Source organism: Scyliorhinus canicula, chromosome 1 (assembly GCF_902713615.1).
Source record: "Scyliorhinus canicula chromosome 1, sScyCan1.1, whole genome shotgun sequence".
Taxonomy (NCBI): Eukaryota; Metazoa; Chordata; class Chondrichthyes; order Carcharhiniformes; family Scyliorhinidae; genus Scyliorhinus; species Scyliorhinus canicula.
This window is the reverse complement of record NC_052146.1, coordinates 311,077,973-311,099,613: the sequence shown is the minus strand read 5'-3', so window position 1 is coordinate 311,099,613 and position 21,641 is coordinate 311,077,973. Positions and strand designations below refer to the sequence as shown.

The 21,641-nt window shown below is 57.4% G+C and overlaps 1 protein-coding gene across 4 annotated transcripts in view; it reads right to left on the bottom strand.

Moving 5' to 3' along the window:
• Positions 1–21,641, bottom strand: part of ptk2ba (protein tyrosine kinase 2 beta, a) — a 213,153-nt gene that overhangs the window by 61,170 nt on the left and 130,342 nt on the right. For all 4 annotated transcript variants that reach the window (XM_038817485.1, XM_038817493.1, XM_038817499.1 and 1 more), the window contains exons 10-15: positions 19,060–19,164; positions 15,307–15,424; positions 14,134–14,161; positions 7,335–7,396; positions 3,446–3,490; positions 1,335–1,432 (exon numbers count right to left, since the gene is read on the bottom strand). In XM_038817485.1, the coding sequence (XP_038673413.1) occupies positions 1,335–1,432; positions 3,446–3,490; positions 7,335–7,396; positions 14,134–14,161; positions 15,307–15,424; positions 19,060–19,164 (456 nt within the window). The remainder of the gene's footprint in view (positions 1–1,334; positions 1,433–3,445; positions 3,491–7,334; positions 7,397–14,133; positions 14,162–15,306; positions 15,425–19,059; positions 19,165–21,641) is intronic.

The window sequence follows — 21,641 nt, the reverse complement described above, 5'->3', positions numbered from 1 at the left end:
GTGTGTGTGGGGAGTGTAATGTGTGTATGTGGCTGGGATGAGTGTGTGTGGGGAGTGTAATGTGTGTGTGTGGCTGGGATGAGTGTGTGTGGGGAGTGTAATGTGTGTGTGCGGCTGGGATGAGTGTGCGTGGGGAATGTAATGTGTGTGTGCGGCTGCAGCTTGTCAGCCTCCCGAGTGTCAATCATGGTCCTGGCTAATCCTGCACCGTTTCTCACTGGAATCGATTATGTTCCACGTGGTGCCGGTGCTGCCCCTCCACAGTCGCTGAATCGATCCAGGTTCGGCGTCAGTTTTGTTGTTGTGAAATTTGACAAATCCTGCCCCCACGTCAACACTTTGGCTCAGAAACAGGGACTCACGCCCAATGTATTTTCCTAAAGGCTTTATTAAAAATGTTAAACATGCAAACAGTTACTGACAACACAAATGTGACCTCGTGTTTTCTCCTTGTTTTGAACACACATTTGGGTCAAACCCTAAAAATGACCGGATTCACAATTGGAATAAAAATGGTTTGTGGAATCTGATCAGCCAGAAAGAGCTGTCACTCAGGGGAGAGAGACATCGGGGTATTAAACATGTTTATTTCAAATAATGACGCTGATGGGCCTGAGCACAGTGTCTTTCCTCAGCTTTATTTGCATTGATTTATCAAAAAAGCATTTCTTCCTGCAGATGTTACTGTAACAGTCAGTGGAATATTTCTATTCCCTAGACGGGATTTATGCCGGCCCCGGGCGATTCTCCGACCCTGTGGGGCTTCGGAGGATTCCTCCCCTGATTCCTCAGATTCCTCTGACGCAGGAGAGAGGCTGGAAGCTTTGCAACCAAACAGCTTGTTCTGAGAAAAGGTGAAAGTTGTTGCAGAAACTGACCTCATTCATCACAGCTGCATCAATGGACAAGGGGGGGTGGGAATCTCTCAGCCCACGTGGGGCCGGAGAATCACCGGGGGCCGGGTACGGCTCGGAATCGCTGCTTCTAGGGACCTGTTGATGCCGTTGTAAAACCCGCCCACTGTGTCCAGAGAGACATGGAGAGACATGGCTGTCGGAACCTCAATGCACCATTTCTTAACCCGCCTCAGATTGTAAGAATTCTCAGACCGTTGATCTGCTGGACCCTCCCACACGAGGAAGGACACAAAATTCTCCCTGTTTGTCAACTCCGCCCATCGCCCGACCACATCATTAGCTCGGAGAAGGAGCCAGTTTCAGACACCGTTCCATGCAGACGGCATTCAGCATCAGCACAGGTGAATTTGGAAGATGTTTAACTGAGGTAAACGGTATTATGCAGAATCAGAATCAAAAATGTTTTTAATAACTCACGGCTGTTTTGTAAACTCCTTCATAAACCATGCCAAAGAATCCTTCTCCTAAAATCCTGCCCAGGACAACATTTTCTCGTGAAATCGATTTTTTGGGAACTGTAGTAAAAATAAAGAGAAATTGTTACATTTAAGTTGTTGCCACAAAGAGATAAACAAATAGAGGTTCCACACTCTGAATGCGTAAACACGTGGTGCAGGCGTCATGAAGAGATGTTGGGCGGCACGGTAACACAGTGGTTAGCACTGGTGCTTCACAGCTCTGAGGGACCCAGGATCGATTCCCGGCTTGGGTCACTGTCTGTGCAGATCTGCACATCCTGCCCGTGTCTGCGTGGGTTTCCTCCGGGTGCTCCGGTTTCCTCCCACAGGTCCTCAAAGACATGCTGTTAGATGAATTGGACATTCTGAATTCTCCCTCTGTGTACCCGAACAGGCGCTGGAATGTGGCGACTCGGGGATTTTCACAGTAACTTCATTGCAGTGTTAATGTCAGCCTACTTTGACAATAAAGATTATTATTATTCCTGGGTGAAGATGGTGAATTCCCCAAAGTTCACGCAAAAGCTCCGCTCACAACTGTGCCGCACGGTCAGAGGGTCAGTACTGAGGGAATGTTGCACTGTCAGAGTGAATGTTGCACTGTCAGAGGGTCAGTACTGAGGGAGTGCTGCACTGTCAGAGAGTCAGTACTGAGGGAGTGCCGCACTGTCAGAGGGTCAGTACTGAGGGAGTGCTGTACTGTCAGAGGGTCAGTACTGAGGGAGTGCTGTACTGTCAGAGGGTCAGTACTGAGGGAGCGCCGCACGGTCAGAGGGTCAGTACTGAGGGTGGGCTGCACTGTCAGAGGGTCAGTACTGAGGGAGTGCCGCACTGTCAGAGGGTCAGTACTGAGGGAGTGCCGCACTGTCAGAGGGTCAGTACTGAGGGAGCTGCACTGTCAGAGGGTCAGTACTGAGGGAGTGCTGCACTGTCAGAGGGTCAGTACTGAGGGAGTGCCGCACTGTCAGAGGGTCAGTACTTAGGGAGCGCCGCACTGTCAGAGGGTCAGTACTGAGGGAGTGCTGCACTGTCAGAGGGTCAGTACTGAGGGAGTGCCGCACTGTCAGAGGGTCAGTACTGAGGGAGTGCTGCACTGTCAGAGGGTCAGTACTGAGGGAGTGCTGCACTGTCAGAGGGTCAGTACTGAGGGAGTGCTGCACTGTCAGAGGGTCAGTACTGAGGGAGTGCCGCACTGTCAGAGGGTCAGTACTGAGGGAGTGCTGCACTGTCAGAGGGTCAGTACTGAGGGAGTGCTGTACTGTCAGAGGGTCAGTACTGAGGGAGTGCTGTACTGTCAGAGGGTCAGTACTGAGGGAGCGCCGCACGGTCAGAGGGTCAGTACTGAGGGTGGGCTGCACTGTCAGAGGGTCAGTACTGAGGGAGTGCCGCACTGTCAGAGGGTCAGTACTTAGGGAGCGCCGCACTGTCAGAGGGTCAGTACTGAGGGAGTGCCGCACTGTCAGAGGGTCAGTACTGAGGGAGTGCCGCACTGTCAGAGGGTCAGTACTGAGGGAGTGCTGCACTGTCAGAGGGTCAGTACTGAGGGAGTGCTGCACTGTCAGAGGGTCAGTACTGAGGGAGTGCTGCACTGTCAGAGGGTCAGTACTGAGGGAGTGCCGCACTATCAGAGGGTCAGTACTGAGGGAGTGCCGCACTGTCAGAGGGTCAGTACTGAGGGAGTGCCGCACTGTCAGAGGGTCAGTACTGAGGGAGTGCCGCACTGTCAGAGGGTCAGTACTGAGGGAGTGCTGCACTGTCAGAGGGTCAGTACTGAGGGAGTGCCGCACCGTCAGAGGGTCAGTACTTGTGATTGGGTTACCTGCTGTTAAATCCAATGTTAAATGAAGCTTGCGTTCTAACCTCTTGAGTTGATACAAAATATCCGTGGCCTGAATTTGATGTGTAGGAGAATTATTCCGATGTATTCTCTGACGAGCAATGACACCAGAATAGATTATCTGCTCATTTACAGCATTGCAGGTTATGGGATGTTGCTGTGCTGAAAATGGCTGCTGTGTTTCGCTGCAGAATAGCTATTGTGTCTATTTTGATCGTTACACAAACACATACCTGCCGATTTCGGTGTATCTGGTATTTCTGCGTAAATCTCGGAACCTGCAAAACATTCACAAACATTTTGTTAACGAGATAGAGAGCAGAGAGAGCGACTCGCAAACACGGGGGGGCCTCCCGGATTCTCCGCTGCGGGTTCCACCCCGGGACCGGTGCCTGCGAGGACAGAGAGGTGGGTGCTCAGCGGGTGGGGCTGGTTTAGCTCACTGGGCTAAATCGCTGGCTTTTAAAGCAGGCCAGCAGCACGGTTCAATTCCCGTACCGGCCTCCCCGAGCAGGCGCCGGAATGTGGCAACTAGGGGCCTTTCACAGTAACTTCATTGAAGCCTACTCGTGACAATAAGCGATTTGCATTTTTTTCATTTGATTCTCTGCAGCGGGAGCCCAGAATCCCGCTGTCTCCGCATTGGGGAGGACTGTGATTGGCCAGAAACACCGAGTGCGAGAGTGGGAATCACCGAAACATTCAGCAGCAGATCTGACCAGTTAGCAAGGGAGGGGTTCGAGGCCAGTCACTGGTGTCACGTCCACCCCCCATTACTCAGGGAGGTTTCTGAGCAGGCGGACAGTGGGATGGGTTTGAGATGTAGCGGCAGCTACATGTGGAGGTGGGGGGTACGGACGGGGTGGACGGGAGGAGATTCACCAGGAAGCTGTCCGGTCTGGAGCGTTTCACCAACTACCCAAATGCTGGAAAATGGGATTGGAGTAGATAGGGTCTTGATGGCTTGCACAGACATGATGGGCCGAAGGGCCCCTTTCCGTGCTGTAAACATTCCACATCTGTGACTGTGACAATATTGCTCCCGTTCACACACAATCTGGAGGTTTGATAAAGAATCAGCTTTAAATCTGAAGGTTACAAATGTCAATATTGCCCCAAAATATACAGCAAATGGTATCTTCACTGGGATTTCTGATATAAAATGATCAAAGTTGCAGTACGACAGGTTCCACAGTCGAAACATTTCACCAATCGTTTTAAATTGAAGGATTTGTGGAGTCGTTTCCACGTCTCCGTGTGGATGTCTCTCACTTCCACCAGGGGGCAGCACCGGCCCTACATAACATCAGCACATTTCAGCTCATGTCCCAGACCGGGAGTGACACCCAGTCCGAGAGTGACACCCAGTCCGAGAGTGACACCCAGTCCGAGAGTGGCACCCAGTCCGAGAGGGACACCCAGTCCGGGAGAGACACCCAGTCCGAGAGTGGCACCCAACCCGAGAGAGACACCCAGTCCGAGAGTGACACCCAGTCCGAGAGTGGCACCCAGTCCGAGAGAGACACCCAGTCCGAGAGTGGCACCCAGTCCGAGAGAGACACCCAGTCCGAGAGTGACACCCAGTCCGAGAGAGACACCCAGTCCGAGAGAGACACCCAGTCCGAGAGTGACACCCAGTCCGAGAGTGACACCCAGTCCGAGAGTGGCACCCAGTCCGAGAGTGACACCCAGTCCGAGAGAGACACCCAGTCCGAGAGAGACACCCAGTCCGAGACTGGCACCCAGTCCGAGAGTGGCACCCAGTCCGAGAGTGGCACCCAGCCCGAGAGAGACACCCAGTCCGAGAGTGACACCCAGTCCAAGAGTGGCACCCAGCCCGAGAGTGGCACCCAGTCCGAGAGTGACACCCAGTCCTCACAGTGACACCCAGTCCGTGAGTGACACCCAGTCCATGAGAGGCACCCAGTCCGTGAGAGACACCCAGTCCGAGAGTGACACCCAGTCCGTGAGTGACACCCAGTCTGAGAGTGACACCCAGTCCGAGAGTGACACCCAGTCCGAGAGTGACACCCAGTCCTCACAGTGACACCCAGTCCGAGAGTGACACCCAGTCCTCACAGTGACACCCAGTCCTCACAGTGACACCCAGTCCGAGACTGGCACCCAGTCCGAGAGTGACACCCAGTCCTCACAGTGACACCCAGTCCTCACAGTGACACCCAGTCCGAGAGAGACACCCAGTCCGAGAGTGGCACCCAGTCCGAGAGAGACACCCAGTCCTCACAGTGACACCCAGTCCTCACAGTGACACCCAGTCCGAGAGTGACACCCAGTCCGCACAGTGACACCCAGTCCGAGAGTGGCACCCAGTCCGAGAGTGGCACCCAGTCCGAGAGAGACACCCAGTCCGAGAGTGGCACCCAGTCCGAGAGAGACACCCAGTCCGAGACTGAGACACCCAGTCCGAGAGTCACACCCAGTCTGAGAGTGACACCCAGTCCGAGACTGGCACCCAGTCCTCACAGTGACACCCAGTCCGAGAGTGGCACCCAGTCCGAGAGTGACACCCAGTCCGAGAGTGGCACCCAGTCCGAGAGAGACACCCAGTCCGAGAGTGACACCCAGTCCGAGAGAGACACCCAGTCCGAGAGTGACACCCAGTCCGAGAGAGACACCCAGTCCGAGAGAGACACCCAGTCCGAGAGTGACACCCAGTCCGAGACTGGCACCCAGTCCGAGAGAGACACCCAGTCTGAGAGAGACACCCAGTCCGAGAGAGACACCCAGTCCGAGAGAGACACCCAGTCCGAGAGTGACACCCAGTCCGAGACTGGCACCCATCCGAGAGTGACACCCAGTCCGAGAGAGACACCCAGTCTGAGAGAGACACCCAGTCCGAGAGTGACACCCAGTCCGAGAGAGACACCCAGTCCGAGAGAGACACCCAGTCCGAGAGAGACACCCAGTCTGAGAGTGACACCCAGTCCGAGAGTGACACCCAGTCTGAGAGTCACACCCAGTCCGAGAGTGGCACCCAGTCCGAGAGTGACACCCAGTCCGAGAGAGACACCCAGTCCGAGAGAGACACCCAGTCTGAGAGTGACACCCAGTCCGAGAGTGACACCCAGTCCTCACAGTGACACCCAGTCCGTGAATGGCACCCAGTCCGAGAGTGACACCCAGTCTGAGAGTGACACCCAGTCCGAGAGTGACACCCAGTCCGAGAGTGACACCCAGTCTGAGAGTGACACCCAGTCCGAGAGTGGACACCCAGTCCGAGAGAGACACCCAGTCCTCACAGTGACACCCAGTCCGAGAGAGACACCCAGTCCGAGAGTGACACCCAGTCCGAGAGTGACACCCAGTCCTCACAGTGACACCCAGTCTGAGAGTGACACCCAGTCCGAGAGAGACACCCAGTCCGAGAGTGACACCCAGTCTGAGAGTCACACCCAGTCCGAGAGTGGCACCCAGTCCGAGAGGGACACCCAGTCCGAGAGTGACACCCAGTCCGAGAGAGACACCCAGTCCTCACATTGACACCCAGTCCGAGAGAGACACCCAGTCCGAGAGAGACACCCAGTCTGAGAGTGACACCCAGTCCGAGAGTGACACCCAGTCCGAGAGTGACACCCAGTCCGAGAGAGACACCCAGTCCGAGAGTGACACCCAGTCCTCACAGTGACACCCAGTCCTCACAGTGACACCCAGTCCGAGAGAGACACCCAGTCCGAGAGTGACACCCAGTCCGAGAGAGACACCCAGTCCGAGAGAGACACCCAGTCCGAGAGAGACACCCAGTCCGAGAGTGACACCCAGTCCGAGAGAGACACCCAGTCCGAGAGAGACACCCAGTCCGAGACTGGCACCCAGTCCGAGAGAGACACCCAGTCTGAGAGAGACACCCAGTCCGAGAGAGACACCCAGTCTGAGAGTGACACCCAGTCCTCACAGTGACACCCAGTCCGTGAATGGCACCCAGTCCGAGAGTGACACCCAGTCCGAGAGTGACACCCAGTCCTCACAGTGACACCCAGTCCTCACAGTGACACCCAGTCCGCACAGTGACACCCAGTCCGCCCGGTGACACCCAGTCCGCCCGGTGACACCCAGTCCGCCCAGTGACACCCAGTCCACCCGGTGACACCCAGTGACACTTACCCATACTGTTGCGCGATGAAAACATTATCGGTTCCTCAGTTATTTTAACTTCAGACTTGGGTCTAACCAAAGAGAGAGAGAAAGTTACTCGGGGGGAGTGAGTAGGAACTTTTCCAGTCACCACATTACAGGAAGGAGGTTATTGCTCGGGAGAGAGGGCAGTGGAGGGTTACAGAATGTGGTCAGGGATGGAAAAGTGTGTCTACGAGGAGAGATAAAGAAGGCTGAGGGGTGACTTGATTGAGGTGAACATAATTCTGAGGGGAAGCGATAGAGTGGGCAGGATAACATTTTCTCCTTTGGTGGAGAATTCTAGAATCAGGAGACCTAGATTCAAGACAAGAGGCAGAAGGTGTGGAGGGGACGTGAGGAAGGGCATTTTTACACAAAGGGTAGTGGGAGTCTGGAATTCGCTGCCCGAGCTGGGGGTGGAGGCAGAGACCCTAAACTCTTTTAAAAGGTACCTGGATCTGCACCTTAAGTTCTCTAAGCTACAGGGCTATGGATCGGGTGCAGGAAGGTGGGATTAGAAAGGGTAGAAGGTGGGATTAGAAGGTGGGCTAGCATTGGCATGATGGGTCGAATGGCCTCCTTCAGTGCTGTAACTTGTGTATGGTAATGGGCAGAATGGCCTCAGTAACAGACGGCCTTTAAAGGACATCGTCACAGGAGATGAATGAGCTGATCAGGGAATATGTCCATTTCCAACATCATCTTCATAGGACAGACCCTAGAAACCATCTCAACCACCATTTGTTTATTGAGGGAAGAACAATATTTAGGCTCTTTTAAAGAGGGTAATTCGCCCTCTGTTAGGAGGCAGCACGGTAGCATTGTGGATAGCACAATCGCTTCACAGCTCCAGGGTCCCAGGTTCGATTCCGGCTTGGGTCACTGTCTGTGCGGAGTCTGCACATCCTCCCCGTGTCTGCGTGGGTTTCCTCCGGGTGCTCCGGTTTCCTCCCACAGTCCAAAGATGTGCGGGTTAGGTGGATTGGCCGTGCTAAATTGCCGTGAGTGTCCAAAATTGCCCTTAGTGTTGGGGGGGGTTACTGGGTTATGGGGATAGGGTGGAGGTGTTGACCTTGGGTAGGGTGCTCTTTCCAGCAGCCGGTGCAGACTCGATGGGCCGAATGGCCTCCTTCTGCACTGTAAATTCTATGTATGTGCTGAGATACTTTTACACCCTGTGGCAATGGGTCATACAAGAGTGTCGACCCATCCCAGAATTGAGAGCTGTAGACCAGGGGCTGGTTTAGCTCACTGGGCTAAATCGCTGGCTTTGAAAGCAGACCAAGCAGGCCAGCAGCACGGTTCGATTCCCGTACCAGCCTCCCCGGACAGGTGCCGGAATGTGGCAACTAGGGGCTTTTCACTGTAACTTCATTGAAGCCTACTCGTGACAATAAGCGATTTTCATTATCAGACAGCAGGCAGACAGAATGTACAGCAGCCACTAGTTCAGGGCACCAGTCACAGAGCGTACTGGACAAAATTGCAGACTGCGCAAAGGCCGTGGTCTTCAATAGGACCAGCCACACAGTGAGAGCGATGTGCAGATCCTCACAGGAGTCAGACATGATACCAGAAATCTGAACAAGGGGTTTCAGCCAATGACAGCTGGTGGGTCTTTACAGAAAAACCATTCAATCATTTAGAATGTGTGCATAGTCCCAGCCATTCGGTGCTCGGGCTCCTAGAGGAAAGATAATCAGACGTTTTGGGTGAAACTCCAGAACATGTTTTCCAGGGAAAGGTCTCGAACAGGTCAGTCCGAAACCGAGCAGGAATTGTGGTATCGGGTGAGAAATGAATGCCAAATGTGCCGGTGGAGAGTCAAGGCAAAGATTGGAACATCTGCTGCCGCACTGACGATGTTAACGTGCTACATTCCCGAGGTACTGATCATGATCAATAACTATGTTATCTCCCTGGCTGTTGGTTTTCAATGAGAAACCCTAAAATGAGCATTTCAATTTCAGATGTTTCAGAATACAGCTTGTCCAGACACCAGAACAGCACTGAGAGTGGACAGACGGCCCCAGGTTTAACATCTCACTCTGATTAAGCGGTGCACCCTCACCTACAATATCCAGGAGTTAGCAGCAGAATGCAGTGCTCTTCCCTGAGGAAACTCCCAAGACTGCCTGGGGCCTGGGGCCTGGGGCCTGGGAGCAGACTGCCTGAGGCCTGGGGCCTGGGGCCTGGGGCCTGGGAGCAGACTGCCTGAGGCCTGGGGCCTGGGGCCTGGGGCCTGGGGCCTGGGGCCTGGGGCCTGGGGCCTGGGGCCTGGGGCCTGGGAGCAGACTGCCTGGGGCCTGGGGCCTGGGGCCTGGGAGCAGACTGCCTGAGGCCTGGGGCCTGGGGCCTGGGGCCTGGGAGCAGATTGCCTGGGGCCTGGGGCCAGGGAGCAGGCTGCCTAGGGCCTGGGAGCAGACTGCCTGGGGCCTAGGAGCAGACTGCCTGGGGCCTGGGAGCAGCCTGCCTGGGGCCTGGGAGCAGGCTGCCTGGGGCCTGGGAGCTGGCTGTCTGGGGCCTGGACGCAGGCTGCCTGGGGCCTGGGAGCAGCCTGCCTGGGGCCTGGGAGCAGCCTGCCTGGGGCCTGGGAGCAGGCTGCCTGGGGCCTGGGAGCAGGCTGCCTGGGGCATGGAGCCTGGCAGCAGGCTGCCTGGGGCCTGGGAGCAGCCTGCCTGGGGCCTGGGGCCTGGGAGCAGGCTGCCTGGGGCCTGGTAGCAGCCTGCCTGAGGCCTGGGAGCAGGCTGCCTGGGGCCTGGGAGCAGGCTGCCTGGGGCCTGAGAGCAGACTGCCTGGGGCCTGGGAGCAATCTGCCTGGGGGCTGGGAGCAGGCTGCCTGAGGCCTGGGAACAGACTGCCTGGGGCCTGGGAGCAGGCTACCTGGGGCCTGGGGCCTAGGAGCAGGCTGCCTGGGGCCTGGGGCCTGGGAGCAGGCTGCCTGGGGCCTGGGAGCAGACTGCCTGGGGCCTGGGAGCAGACTGCCTGGAGCCTGGGAGCAGGCTGCCTGGGGCCTGGGAGCAGACTGCCTGAGGCCTGGGAGCAGGCTGCCTGAGGCCTGGGAGCAGACTGCCTGGGGCCTGAGAGCAGGCTGCCTGGGGCCTGGGGCCTGGGAGCAGGCTGCCTGGGGCCTGGGAGCAGGCTGCCTGGGGCCTGGGGCCTGGGAGCAGACTGCCTGGGGCATGGGAGCAGGCTGTCTGGGGCCTGGGAGCAGACTGCCTGGGGCCTGGGGCCTGGGAGCAGGCTGCCTGGGGCCTGGGAGCAGGCTGCCTGGGGCCTGGGGCCTGGGAGCAGACTGCCTGGGGCATGGGAGCAGGCTGCCTGGGGCCTGAGAGCAGACTGCCTGAGGCCTGGGAGCAGACTGCCTGAGGCCTGGGAGCAGGCTGCCTGAGGCCTGGGAGCAGACTGCCTGGGGCCTGAGAGCAGGCTGCCTGGGGCCTGGGGCCTGGGAGCAGGCTGCCTGGGACCTGGGAGCAGGCTGCCTGGGGCCTGGGGCCTGGGAGCAGACTGCCTGGGGCATGGGAGCAGGCTGCCTGGGGCCTGGGAGCAGACTGCCTGGGGCCTGGGAGCAGGCTGCCTGGGGCCTGAAAGCAGGCTGCCTGGGGCCTGGCAGCAGGCTGCCTGGGGCCTGGGAGAAGGCTGCCTGAGGCCTGGGAGCAGGCTGCCTGGGGCCTGGGAGCAGGCTGCCTGCGGCCTGGGAGCAGACTGCCTGGGGCCTGGGAGCAGCCTGCCTGGGGCCTGGGGCCTGGGAGCAGGCTGCCTGGGGCCTGGGAGCCGACTGCCTGGGGCCTGGGAGCAGGCTGCCTTGGGGCCTGGGAGCAGACGGCCTGGGGCCTGGGAGCCGACTGCCTGGGGCCTGGGAGAAGGCTGCCTGGGGCCTGGGAGCCGACTGCCTGGAGCCTGGGAGCATCCTGCCTGGGGCCTGGGAGCAGCCTGCCTGGAGCCTGGCAGCAGGCTGCCTGGGAGCAGACTGCCTGGGGCCTGGGAGCAGGCTGCCTGGGGCCTGGGAGCAGACTGCCTGGGGCATGGGAGCAGCCTGCCTGAGGCCTGGGAGCAGACTGCGTGGGGCCTGGGAGCAGACTGCCTGGGGCCTGGGAGCAGACTGCCTGGGGCCTGGGAGCAGCCTGCCTGGGGCGTGGGAGCAGGCTGCCTGGGGCATGGGAGCAGACAGCCTGGGGCCTGGGAGCCGACTGCCTAAGGCCAGGGAGAAGGCTGCCTGGGGCCTGGGAGCCGACTGCCTGGAGCCTGGGAGCAGACTGCCTGGGGCCTGGGAGCAGCCTGCCTGGGGCCTGGGGCCTGGGAGCAGGCTCCCTGGGCCTGGGAGCAGGCTGCCTGGGGCCTGGGGCCTGGGAGTAGGCTGCTTGGGGCCTGGGAGCAGGCTGCCTGAGGCCTGGGAGCAGGCTGCCTGGGGCCTGGGAGCAGACTGCCTGGGGCCTGGGAGCAGGCTACCTGGGGCCTGGGAGCAGACGGCCTGGGGCCAGGGAGCAGCCTGCCTGGGGCCTGGGAGCAGACGGTCTGGGGCCTGGGGCCTGGGAGCCGACTGCCTGGGGCCTGGGAGAAGGCTGCCTGGGGCCTGGGAGCAGACGGCCTGGGGCCTGGGAGCCAACTGCCTGGGGCCTGGGAGAAGGCTGCCTGGGGCCTGGGAGCCGACTGGCTGGAGCCTGGGAGCAGCCTGCCTGGGGCCTGGGAGCAGCCTGCCTGGGGCCTGGCAGCAGGCTGCCTGGGAGCAGACTGCCTGGGGCCTGGGAGCAGCCTGCCTGGGCCTGAGAGCAGGCTGCCTGGGCCCTGGGAGCAGGCTGCCTGGGGCATGGGAGCAGATGGCCTGGGGCCTGGGGCCTGGGGCCTGGGAGCAGGCTGCCTGGGGCCTGGAGCAGATGGCCTGGGGCCTGGGAGCCGACTGCCTGGGGCCTGGGAGCAGACTGCCTGAGGGCCTGGGAGCAGATTGCCTGGGGCCTGGGAGCCGACTGCCTGGGGCCTGGGAGCAGTCTGCCTGGGGCCTGGGAGCTGACTGCCTGGGGCCTGGGAGAAGGCTGCCTGGGGCCTGGGAGCAGACGGACTGGGGCATGGTAGCAGCCTGCCTGGGGCCTGGGTGCAGACAGCCTGGGGCCTGGGGCCTGGGAGCCGACTGCCTGGGGCCTGGGAGCAGACTGCCTGGGGCCTGGGAGCCGACTGCCTGGGGCCTGGGAGCAGGCTGCCTGGGGCCTGGGACCTGGGAGCCGACTGCCTGGGGCCTGGGGCCTGGGAGCAGGCTGCCTGGGGCCTGGGAGCAGGCTGCCTGGGGCCTGGGGCCTGGGAGCAGGCTGCCTGGGGCCTGGGAGCAGGCTGCCTGGGGCCTGGGAGCAGACTGCCTGGGGCCTGGGAGCGGACTGCCTGGGGCCTGGGAGCAGACTGCCTGGGGCCTGGGAGCAGGCTGCTTGGGGCCTGGGGCCTGGGAGCAGGCTGCCTGGGGCCTGGGAGCAGACGGCCTGGGGCCTGGGAGCAGACGGCCTGGGGCCTGGGGCCTGGGAGCCGACTGCCTGGGGCCTGGGAGAAGGCTGTCTGGGGCCTGGGAGCAGACGGCCTGGGGCCTGGGAGCAGACTGCCTGGGGCCTGGGAGCAGACGGCCTGGGGCCTGGGAGAAGGCTGCCTGGGGCCTGGGAGAAGACTGCCTTGGGCCTGGGGCCTGGGAGCAGGCGGCCTGGGACCTGGGAGCAGACGGCCTGGGGCCTGGGGCCTGGGAGCAGACGGCCTGGGGCCTGGGAGCAGACGGCCTGGGGCCTGGGGCCTGGGAGCAGACGGCCTGGGGCCTGGCAGCAGACGGCCTGGGGCCTGGGGCCTGGGAGCAGGCTGCCTGGGGCCTGGGGCCTGGGAGCAGACGGCCTGGGGCCTGGCAGCAGACGGCCTGCGCTCTCAGACACAGTCAAACTCGGGTACAATGACAGAAAGATTCAGATTGATAAATTCTCCCATCTCATTTGCTCATCCTCACCTTGGTTCTGGCTGGACTAACCCACTCCGAACCAGTTCCCCATTTCCCAGCCTCTGTAAACCTGACTTCATCCCAAACTGTTGGCTGCACCTAATCCCGTTTTCCCATCAGCCCTGTGTTCTCTGACGCACCCTGGATCCTGCAACATCTTGATTTTTAAATTCTCACTCTTGTATATTTGTCCCTCAATGGCCTCACCCCTCTCAATCTCTATCTCACTTTCTCCACCTGGGTGACTGGGCCAACTTTCTACTCCTCTGAATTAATTTCCCGTGTGTCCCTCTCTCCATTCACCATCAAGGCCACACCTGAGCTTTCTATGAACATTCATTCAAAGATTCAAACTCTGGTTCCTGAGACAGCACCTTCCAAACCCACAGTCACTACCATCTAGAAGGACAAGAGCAGCAGATACCTGGGAACCCCACCACCTGGAGGTTCCCCTGGACAGTGGGTGTACCTACACCTCGGGGACTGCAGCGGTTCAAGAAGGCAACTGGCCACCACTTTCTGAAGGGCAACTAGGGATGGGCAACAAATGCTGGCCTAACCAGCGACGCCCACATCCCGTAAATAAATGAATTTTAAGAAGATCTGCCCAGGCTCCAAGCTCAGGGTTTCTCTCCTGTTCTCCCAAACCTGCCTTTTTATTTAGCCACCATCCTTCCCACTAACTCATTCCTTGACTTGGTGGAAATTTTCTCTCAGATTACAATCCCATGATGGGCCTTGGTTCTTCTTCCTGGCGGGTGCTATATAAATGCAAGTTGTTGTTGTTAAGAATCAGCTGTCAATGAGGGCGAGGATCTGGATACTCACCTATCCGGCAGCTCAGGAAGTTCATGATCTGCAGGGAGAGAAGTCACAACTGAATTACAACAAAAGGAGCCCTCCTCCAATCGGCTGCCAAGTTGATACAGGTAAATCAAATGATTGCCCCAATCACCTCAGTTTCCAATTGGTCGCGCTAAGATTAAATGAGACCCAAAGTGTCCAAATTGGGCGGGGGGGGGGGGGGGGAGGATTCTAAACTCTGGACAAATTCTTGCTGTGGATCTGATTGAGGACAGAACCCTCCCTCCCTCCCTCCCTCCCTCCCAGCCAATCTGTGGACGGAATCTGTTACGTCCCATCTGACTGTGTAAAGGCTCCAAAGAAACAAGGGAGGTGATTCTCTGACCCCCGCGCCGGGCCGGAGAATCGCCGCAACAGCGCCACGATGCCGGCGCACGATTCTCCGAGGTGCGGAGAATCGGCGCCATTTGCGCCAGCGTGTTTGACGCAGCGCCGGCCGCAGGCCACAGGAATCGGCGGGGCCGCCGATTCTCCGGCCCGGATGGGCCGAGTGGCCGCGCAGATACGGCAGAGTCCCGCCGGCGCCGTTCACCCCTGGTCGCTGCCGGCGGTAACTCTGCGCGCAGGGCCGGGGAAAAAGCGATCCTGCACCGGGGGGGGGGGGGGGGGGGGGGGGGTCTGGCCCGAGATTGGGGACCAGTGGGCCGGCCTCTCCCCTTCCCCCCCCCCCCCCGGGCCTACATTGTTGCGCGGCCGGCCCCAGAACCCCGGCACCATGTTGAGCCGGGACCGGCGCACAGAGCATGTCCCCCGTGCAGGTGCAGGTTGGCGCAGCGCCCATTTGGCGCCGGGCAGGGAGGCTGGAGCGGTGTGAACCACTCCAGCGCCGTGTTGGCCCTCTGTGGGGGACAGAATCGGTTGTACCCGGACCCGGTTCGTGCCGGCGTGAAACGCGATGGCGTTCCCGGCACCGCGAACACTTGGTCTCCATTTTGGAGAATCGCCCCCAAGGTGAGAGTGACGATCGTGATCACTTCCCAAAATCACGGGCTGCGGTTAAATTGTATTGCAGATTGATCCAATCGGCAATTGTTTCACACCCAAATCAGGAAAATGTGTATTCACGTGGAACGTTAAAGGTCAATGTGTGACATCAAACAGAGCATTTATCGACAGGTTATTGTCACTGCTCGCTACCTCTCTTTGGCCTCGAGATAAAAGATGTTGTGGTTTCATTCTCCAAACGACAATATCCATCGATTAAATCTGCCAAACTTTCCACCATTGCGAGTGATGAGCCTGTTATTGTTAATGGCTGCAGATAAACAGAAAAGTCACAGGATAAAACTGTCTTGTGGCGTCACTTTACTGTAGTTGTTCACTTTGGTAGTAAGAATAAAAAAGCAGAGGTTTTTTTTAATAGGTGTGAAGTTTTTAATTGTTGATGTTCAGAGACACTTGAACATTTAGGCACAAAGAACACAAAGAGTTAACCAATAACTTCAACAAGCGGTTAGGAAGGCACATTGTATATTGACCGTTATTGCGACAGGATTACGGAAGAATAAGAACGACTCGCCCCAATTGTTTCAGGTTTTAGTGAAGCCACACCTTAATGATGCAGCCAAGGTTCATTAGATTGGGCCCTGGGTTGAGGAGGTTGTCCAGTGATAAGGGACTGAGTAAATTGGGTTTATATTTGCTGGAGTTGAGAATGATGACAGTCCACCATATTGAAAGATACAGGGCGGGATTCTCCGACCTCACGCCGGGTCGGAGAATCGCCGAGGTGGGGGGGGGGGGCGCGATTCACACGACGTCGCTCCGATGCCGGTCTGCCCATTCTCCGGTGACCAGAGACTCGGCACCATTGGCGCCGGCGCAGTCGGTGTGGCGCTGGTAGGGGGCCACGCCCGGCGATACTCCCCGCGCGATGGACCCAGTGCCCGCCAAGTTCGGCCGAGTCCAGCTGGCGGCGCTCTCGTATGGCCCTACCCAGCGGGACCTCGGCGTTCATGTTGCAGGGGGCGCGGCCTGGTGGGGGATGGGGGGGGGGTGTGGGGATCCGGCCCCGGGGGGGGGGGCCTCCATGGTGGCCTGGCCCGCGATTGGAGACTACCGATTGGCGGGCCGGCTTCTCCTGCTGGGGGCCGGTGTTCCCCCGTGCTGGGCCCCTGTAGCTCCCCGCCATGTTGAGTCGGGTCCGATGCGGAGAAGGCAACCCACGCGCATGCGTGAACTCGCGCCAGCCGTAGAGCGCATGCGTGGACCCGCGGTGCCCGTTCTGACACCTGTATCAGCAGCTAGAGCAGCGTGAGGCTCCCAGTGCCGTGCTGGCCCCATGCGTGGCGCAGGATCCCTGATCCTAGGGGCCTGTCGACACCGTCGTAAATGCGACGGCGTTTACGACGGCGTCAACACTTAGCCCCAGGATCGGAGAATCCTGCCCACAATATTCTGTAGGGGTTTGATAGGGTGGCTACTGAGGGATTGTTCTATTGGGCGGGGAATCTAAAACACAGGGGCCAAGAATTACCAAGAATATGTGGACCTCTGCCTTAAAAATATCCTAAAACACAGCCTCAGGATAAGGGGGACGATCATTTAGGACTGAGATGAGGAGAAATGTCTTCACTCTAAGGGGTGTGATACTTTGGGATTCCCTACTCTAGTGAGTTGTGGATACTCCACCATGCTGGATATTCAAGGTTGAGATATGATTGACAGATTCTGATTCCTCGGGGAATGGAAGGGTATGGGGAAGAGGCTGGAAGGGAAAGTTAAGGTCAATGATCAGTCATGGGCGTAGAGAATAACAGAGCTGTGAAATAGACTAAGTCTGCTCCTATTCCTTAGCTTTCTGTGTAGTTAGCAGATATCAGAACAAAGGTTTGTAGTGAATGAGACAGACACAAGAACATACCAACATAACAAGGAGAGGGAGTAGGATATTCAGCCACTCAAGCTTCCTCCACCATTTCATACCATCCGTGGCTAATCTCATCATCTCAAATCTGCATCCTACCTCACCCCCGGTAACCTTTCACCCCCCTGCTTACCAAGAACGTGTCTACCTCCACCTTACAAATATTCAAAGATTCGGCTTCCGCTGCCATTTCAGGAAGAGAGTTCCAGAAACTCACCACCCTCTGAGAGAAAGACATTTTCCTCGTCACCGTCTTAAATGGGCGACCCCTTATTTTAAACCAATGACCTCTCATTCGAGATTCACCCCACAAGAGGAAACATCCTCTCCACATCCACCCTGTCAACACCCCTCAGGATCTTAAAAGTTTCGGTCAAGTTGCCTCTTACTCGTCTTAACTCTAATAGATACAAACCCAACGTCTCCGACCTTTCCTCATAAGACAACCCGCTCATTCCTGGTATTAGTCCAGTAAACCTTCACTCAGCTGGTTCCAACACATTTACATCTTTCCTTCAATAAGGAGACCAATACTGGACACAATACTCCAGATGTGGTCTCACCAATGCCCTGTACAACTGAATCATAACCTCCCTACTTTTGTAATCAATTCCCCCTCACAGTAAACAGTATCATTCTATTAACTTTCCTAATTACTTGCTGTGTCTGTACACTGCCAGCATTTTGTGATTCATGCACTAGGACACCCAGATCCCTCTGTAACTCAGAGCTCTGCAATCTCTCACCATTTAGATAATAAGCTTCTTTTTTACTCTTCCTGTGAAAATGGGCAATTTCCCATTTACCCACTTTATACTCCATATCCCAGATCTTTGCCCACTTAACCGATCTGTTTCTTTTTTGCAACCTCCTTATGTCCTCTTCACAATTTACTGTCCTACCTATCTTTAAATCATCAGCAGATTTCACTTCAATCCCTTCATCCAGGTCATTTATATAAATTATAATCAGTTGAGGCCTGATCCCTGTGACACACTTCCCGTTATATCCTGTCAATCTGACAAAGGTCCATTTATGCCAACTCTGTTTCCTGCTAGCCAGCCAATCTTCAATCCATTCCAGAATGTTATCCCCTACACCACAAGCTTTTATTTTCCTCAATAACCTTTGATCTGGCACCTTATCAAATAACTCCTGGAAACCTAAATCAAGTACGTCCACCGGTTCTCCTTTATCCACAGCACTTGTTACTTCCTCAACTAATTCCAGTAAGTTACTTAAACATGATTTCCCTTTTGCAAAACCATAGAATCATAGAATTTACAGTGCAGAAGGAGGCCATTCAGCCCATGGAGTCTGCACCGGCCCCTGGACAGAGCACCCTACCTAAGCCCACACCTCCACCCTATCCTCGTAACCCCACCTAACCTTTTTTTTGGACACTAAGGGCAATTTATCATGGCCAATCCACCTAACCTGCACATCTTTGGACTGTGGGAGGAAACCGGAGCACCCGGAGGAAACCCACGCTGACACGGGGAGAACGTGCAGACTCTGCACAGACAGTGACCCAAGCCGGGAATCAAACCTGGGACCCTGGAGCTGTGAAGCAACAGTGCTAACCATGTTGACTCTGCCTGATTTCCTTGAATGTTTCCAAGTGCCCTGACATAACTTTGTTAACAATAGCTTCGAACATTGACCCTATGGACAACATTTCAACCTCTTTCCTGTTGACTACCCTAGTGTCGATTTCCAAGGTACACTACCCTTTCCTAATGTTGGAAATGTTAATGTGCAAAAGCCTCTTTCGATCGTGGTTGAGATGCTAATAGAAAACACAGCGATCCGACATCACTTTCAGACAACCCAAGATCATAATGATCACTGGTCCAGCAGGGGTGAATGTATGTAGAACAGCCAATTCAATAAGAGAGATCAGGAAAATCTGAGTCACAGATACCCCACCAAGCACATCGGGATTGATCAATGAACAAAGAGATTAACAGAATAATCGACACGGTGTGTCGGTCATTTCTTTATCGATGCTGAAATATTTCTACCTGAGGCGCCCCTTTAATGTCCAGTTGAAGTGAAGCTTTCAAATCACCCTCTGAGTGGATAAAGTTAATCGCTTTTATTTGGTTAAAGTCTGCCAAGCTGATCGGCTGTTCAGGATTGAAAAATAGAATAGATTTAATTTACTTTCATTCTGCAAAACTGAGGAGGAACAGTCAGAACTAAATTTTATCCAAAGCATGGGCGAGGCCCCTTCCTTCTCCATCCAGTGACTCTCGGATGTCCCCAGCACGGATTAAACAGCCTCGGATCTTCCTGCCACTGCCCTTGGGCTCTGCTTGCTGCTGGGAGAATCATTGGGCGCGATTCTCCGCCCCCCACGACGGGTCGGAGAATAGCGGGAGGGCCTTCCCGACATTTTTCCCGACCTCCCGCTATTCTCCCCCCCCCCCCCCCCCCCCCCCCCCCCCCCCCCCCCCCCCCACCCCCCCCCCCCCACCACGGCCGCCCCACGACACAAATTGCTGCTCGCCGTTTTTTTACGGTGAGCAGCGATTCTTCCCTATCCGATGGGCCGATTGCCCAGGCCTTTACGGCCGTTTTCACGAATTTAAACACACCTGCTCTCACAGTTCCCTCTGTGTACCAGAACAGGCGCCGGAATGTGGCCACTAGGGGATTGTCACAGTAACTTCATTGCACTGTTAATGTAAGCCTACTTGTGACAATAATAAAGATTATTATTATATTGTTTAAACTATGAACCTGTCAACAATACACTGAAGGAAACTTTATAAAACTTTGAGAGAAAGGGGGGGGGATTCTCTCAGCCCGGGGCTGGGCCGGAGAATCGCCGTGACCGGTGCGAATCGTGCCCCGCCGACGCCGGGACGCGATGCTGTGGAGAATCGGTGTCATTGGCGCCGGTGCGATCGGTGCAGCGCTGGCCGTTGCCGCTGTACCGGGCCCCCCCCCCCCGGGGCAATTCTCGGCCTGGGATGGCTATAACAAAAAACCCAAATCCTGCTGGCACCGTTCTAACCTGCTCTTAGCCGGCGAGACCTCAGCGTGGAAGGGTCCGGGCGCAGCCTGGGGAGGGGGGGGGTCTGACTCCGGGAGGGGAGGGGGCTTCCTTTGTGGCCTGGCCCGCGATCAGGGCCCACCGGTCGGCGGGCTGGCCTCTCGGGCTGGAGGCTTCCATTCTTCTGCGCCGGCCCCTGCAGCCCTTCGCCATGTTGCGTCGAGGCCGGCACGTTGCGCAGACCCCGCGGCACCCAGTTAACGCCGGGATGAGTGGCTGGAGCGGCATGGGTTGCTGCAGTGCTGTGCTGACCCCCTGTATAGGCCAGGGGCTGGTTTAGCACACTGGGCTAAATAGCTGACTTTGAAAGCAGACCAAGGCAGGCCAGCAGCACAGTTCAATTCCCGTACCAGCCTCCCCGAACAGGCGCCGGAATGTGGCGACTAGGGGCTTTTCACAGTAACTTCATTGAAGCCTACTCGTGACAATAAGCGATTTTCAATTCATTTAATTTCATTTTAAAATTGCTGATCGTGAGGCCACGTTGAAGCCGTTGGGAAACGCAACGGCATTTACGACGGTGTCAACACTTAACCTCAGGATCAGGGAATTCCGCCCTTGTTATCCAACACTATTAGCTGGAAAGCTATGCAAGGACGCTAACCTGAAATAATTTTTCCAGTTTCAAATCATAGAATCATGGATAATAATAACCAGAGAATCGGAGAATCAGAGAATCAGAGAATCGAAGAATTGGAGAAACAGTGGGCGGGATTCTCTGAACCTGAGGCTAAATAATGACGCCGTCGTAAACAGCGCCGCGTCTCTCGATGGCGCCAACATGCCCTCAGGAGCAGCAATTCTGACCCCTACAGGGGGCCAGCACGGCACTGGAGTGACCCACCCCGCTCCAGCTGCTGGACCCCGGTGTCAGATGGGCGCCGCGGGCCTCCACATGCACGGTGACTCCCTTCTCTGCACCGGCCCCGACGCAACATGGCGTAGAGCCATAGGGTCGAAGCGGAACAAAAGAGGCCCCACAGCCCGAGGGGCCGGCCCGCCGATTGGTGGGCCCCAATCGTGGGCCAGGCCGCAGCGGAGGCCCCCCCCCCCCAGGGTCGGACCCCCCCCCCCCCCCCTCCCCCCCCCCCCCCCCCCCCCCCAGGGTCGCACCCCCCTCCCCCCCCCCGGGTCGGACCCCCCCCCCCAAGGGTCGGACCCCCCCCCCAAGGGTCGGACCCCCCCCCCAAGGGTCGGACCCCCCCCCAAGGGTCGGACCCCCCTCACCCCCCCCCCCCCACCAGGCCGCCCCCGGATGGATCCACGCCGAGGTCCCGTCAGGTAAGAGCAGGTGTGGCCGCTCGGCCCATCCCGGGCTGAGAATCGCTGGCAGGGCCGTGTAGAGCGGCCCCCAACCGGCGCTACACCGACCGCGCCGGCGCCAATGGCGGCCATTCTCCGCCCTCCGGAGAATCGGCGTCAGGGCTGCGTGATGCCATTCGCACTGGTCCCAGCAATTCTCCGGCCCGGCCACGGGGTTGGAGAATCCCGCTGAATCAGAGAATCATAGAATCCCTACAGTGCAGAAGGAGGCCATTCGGCCCA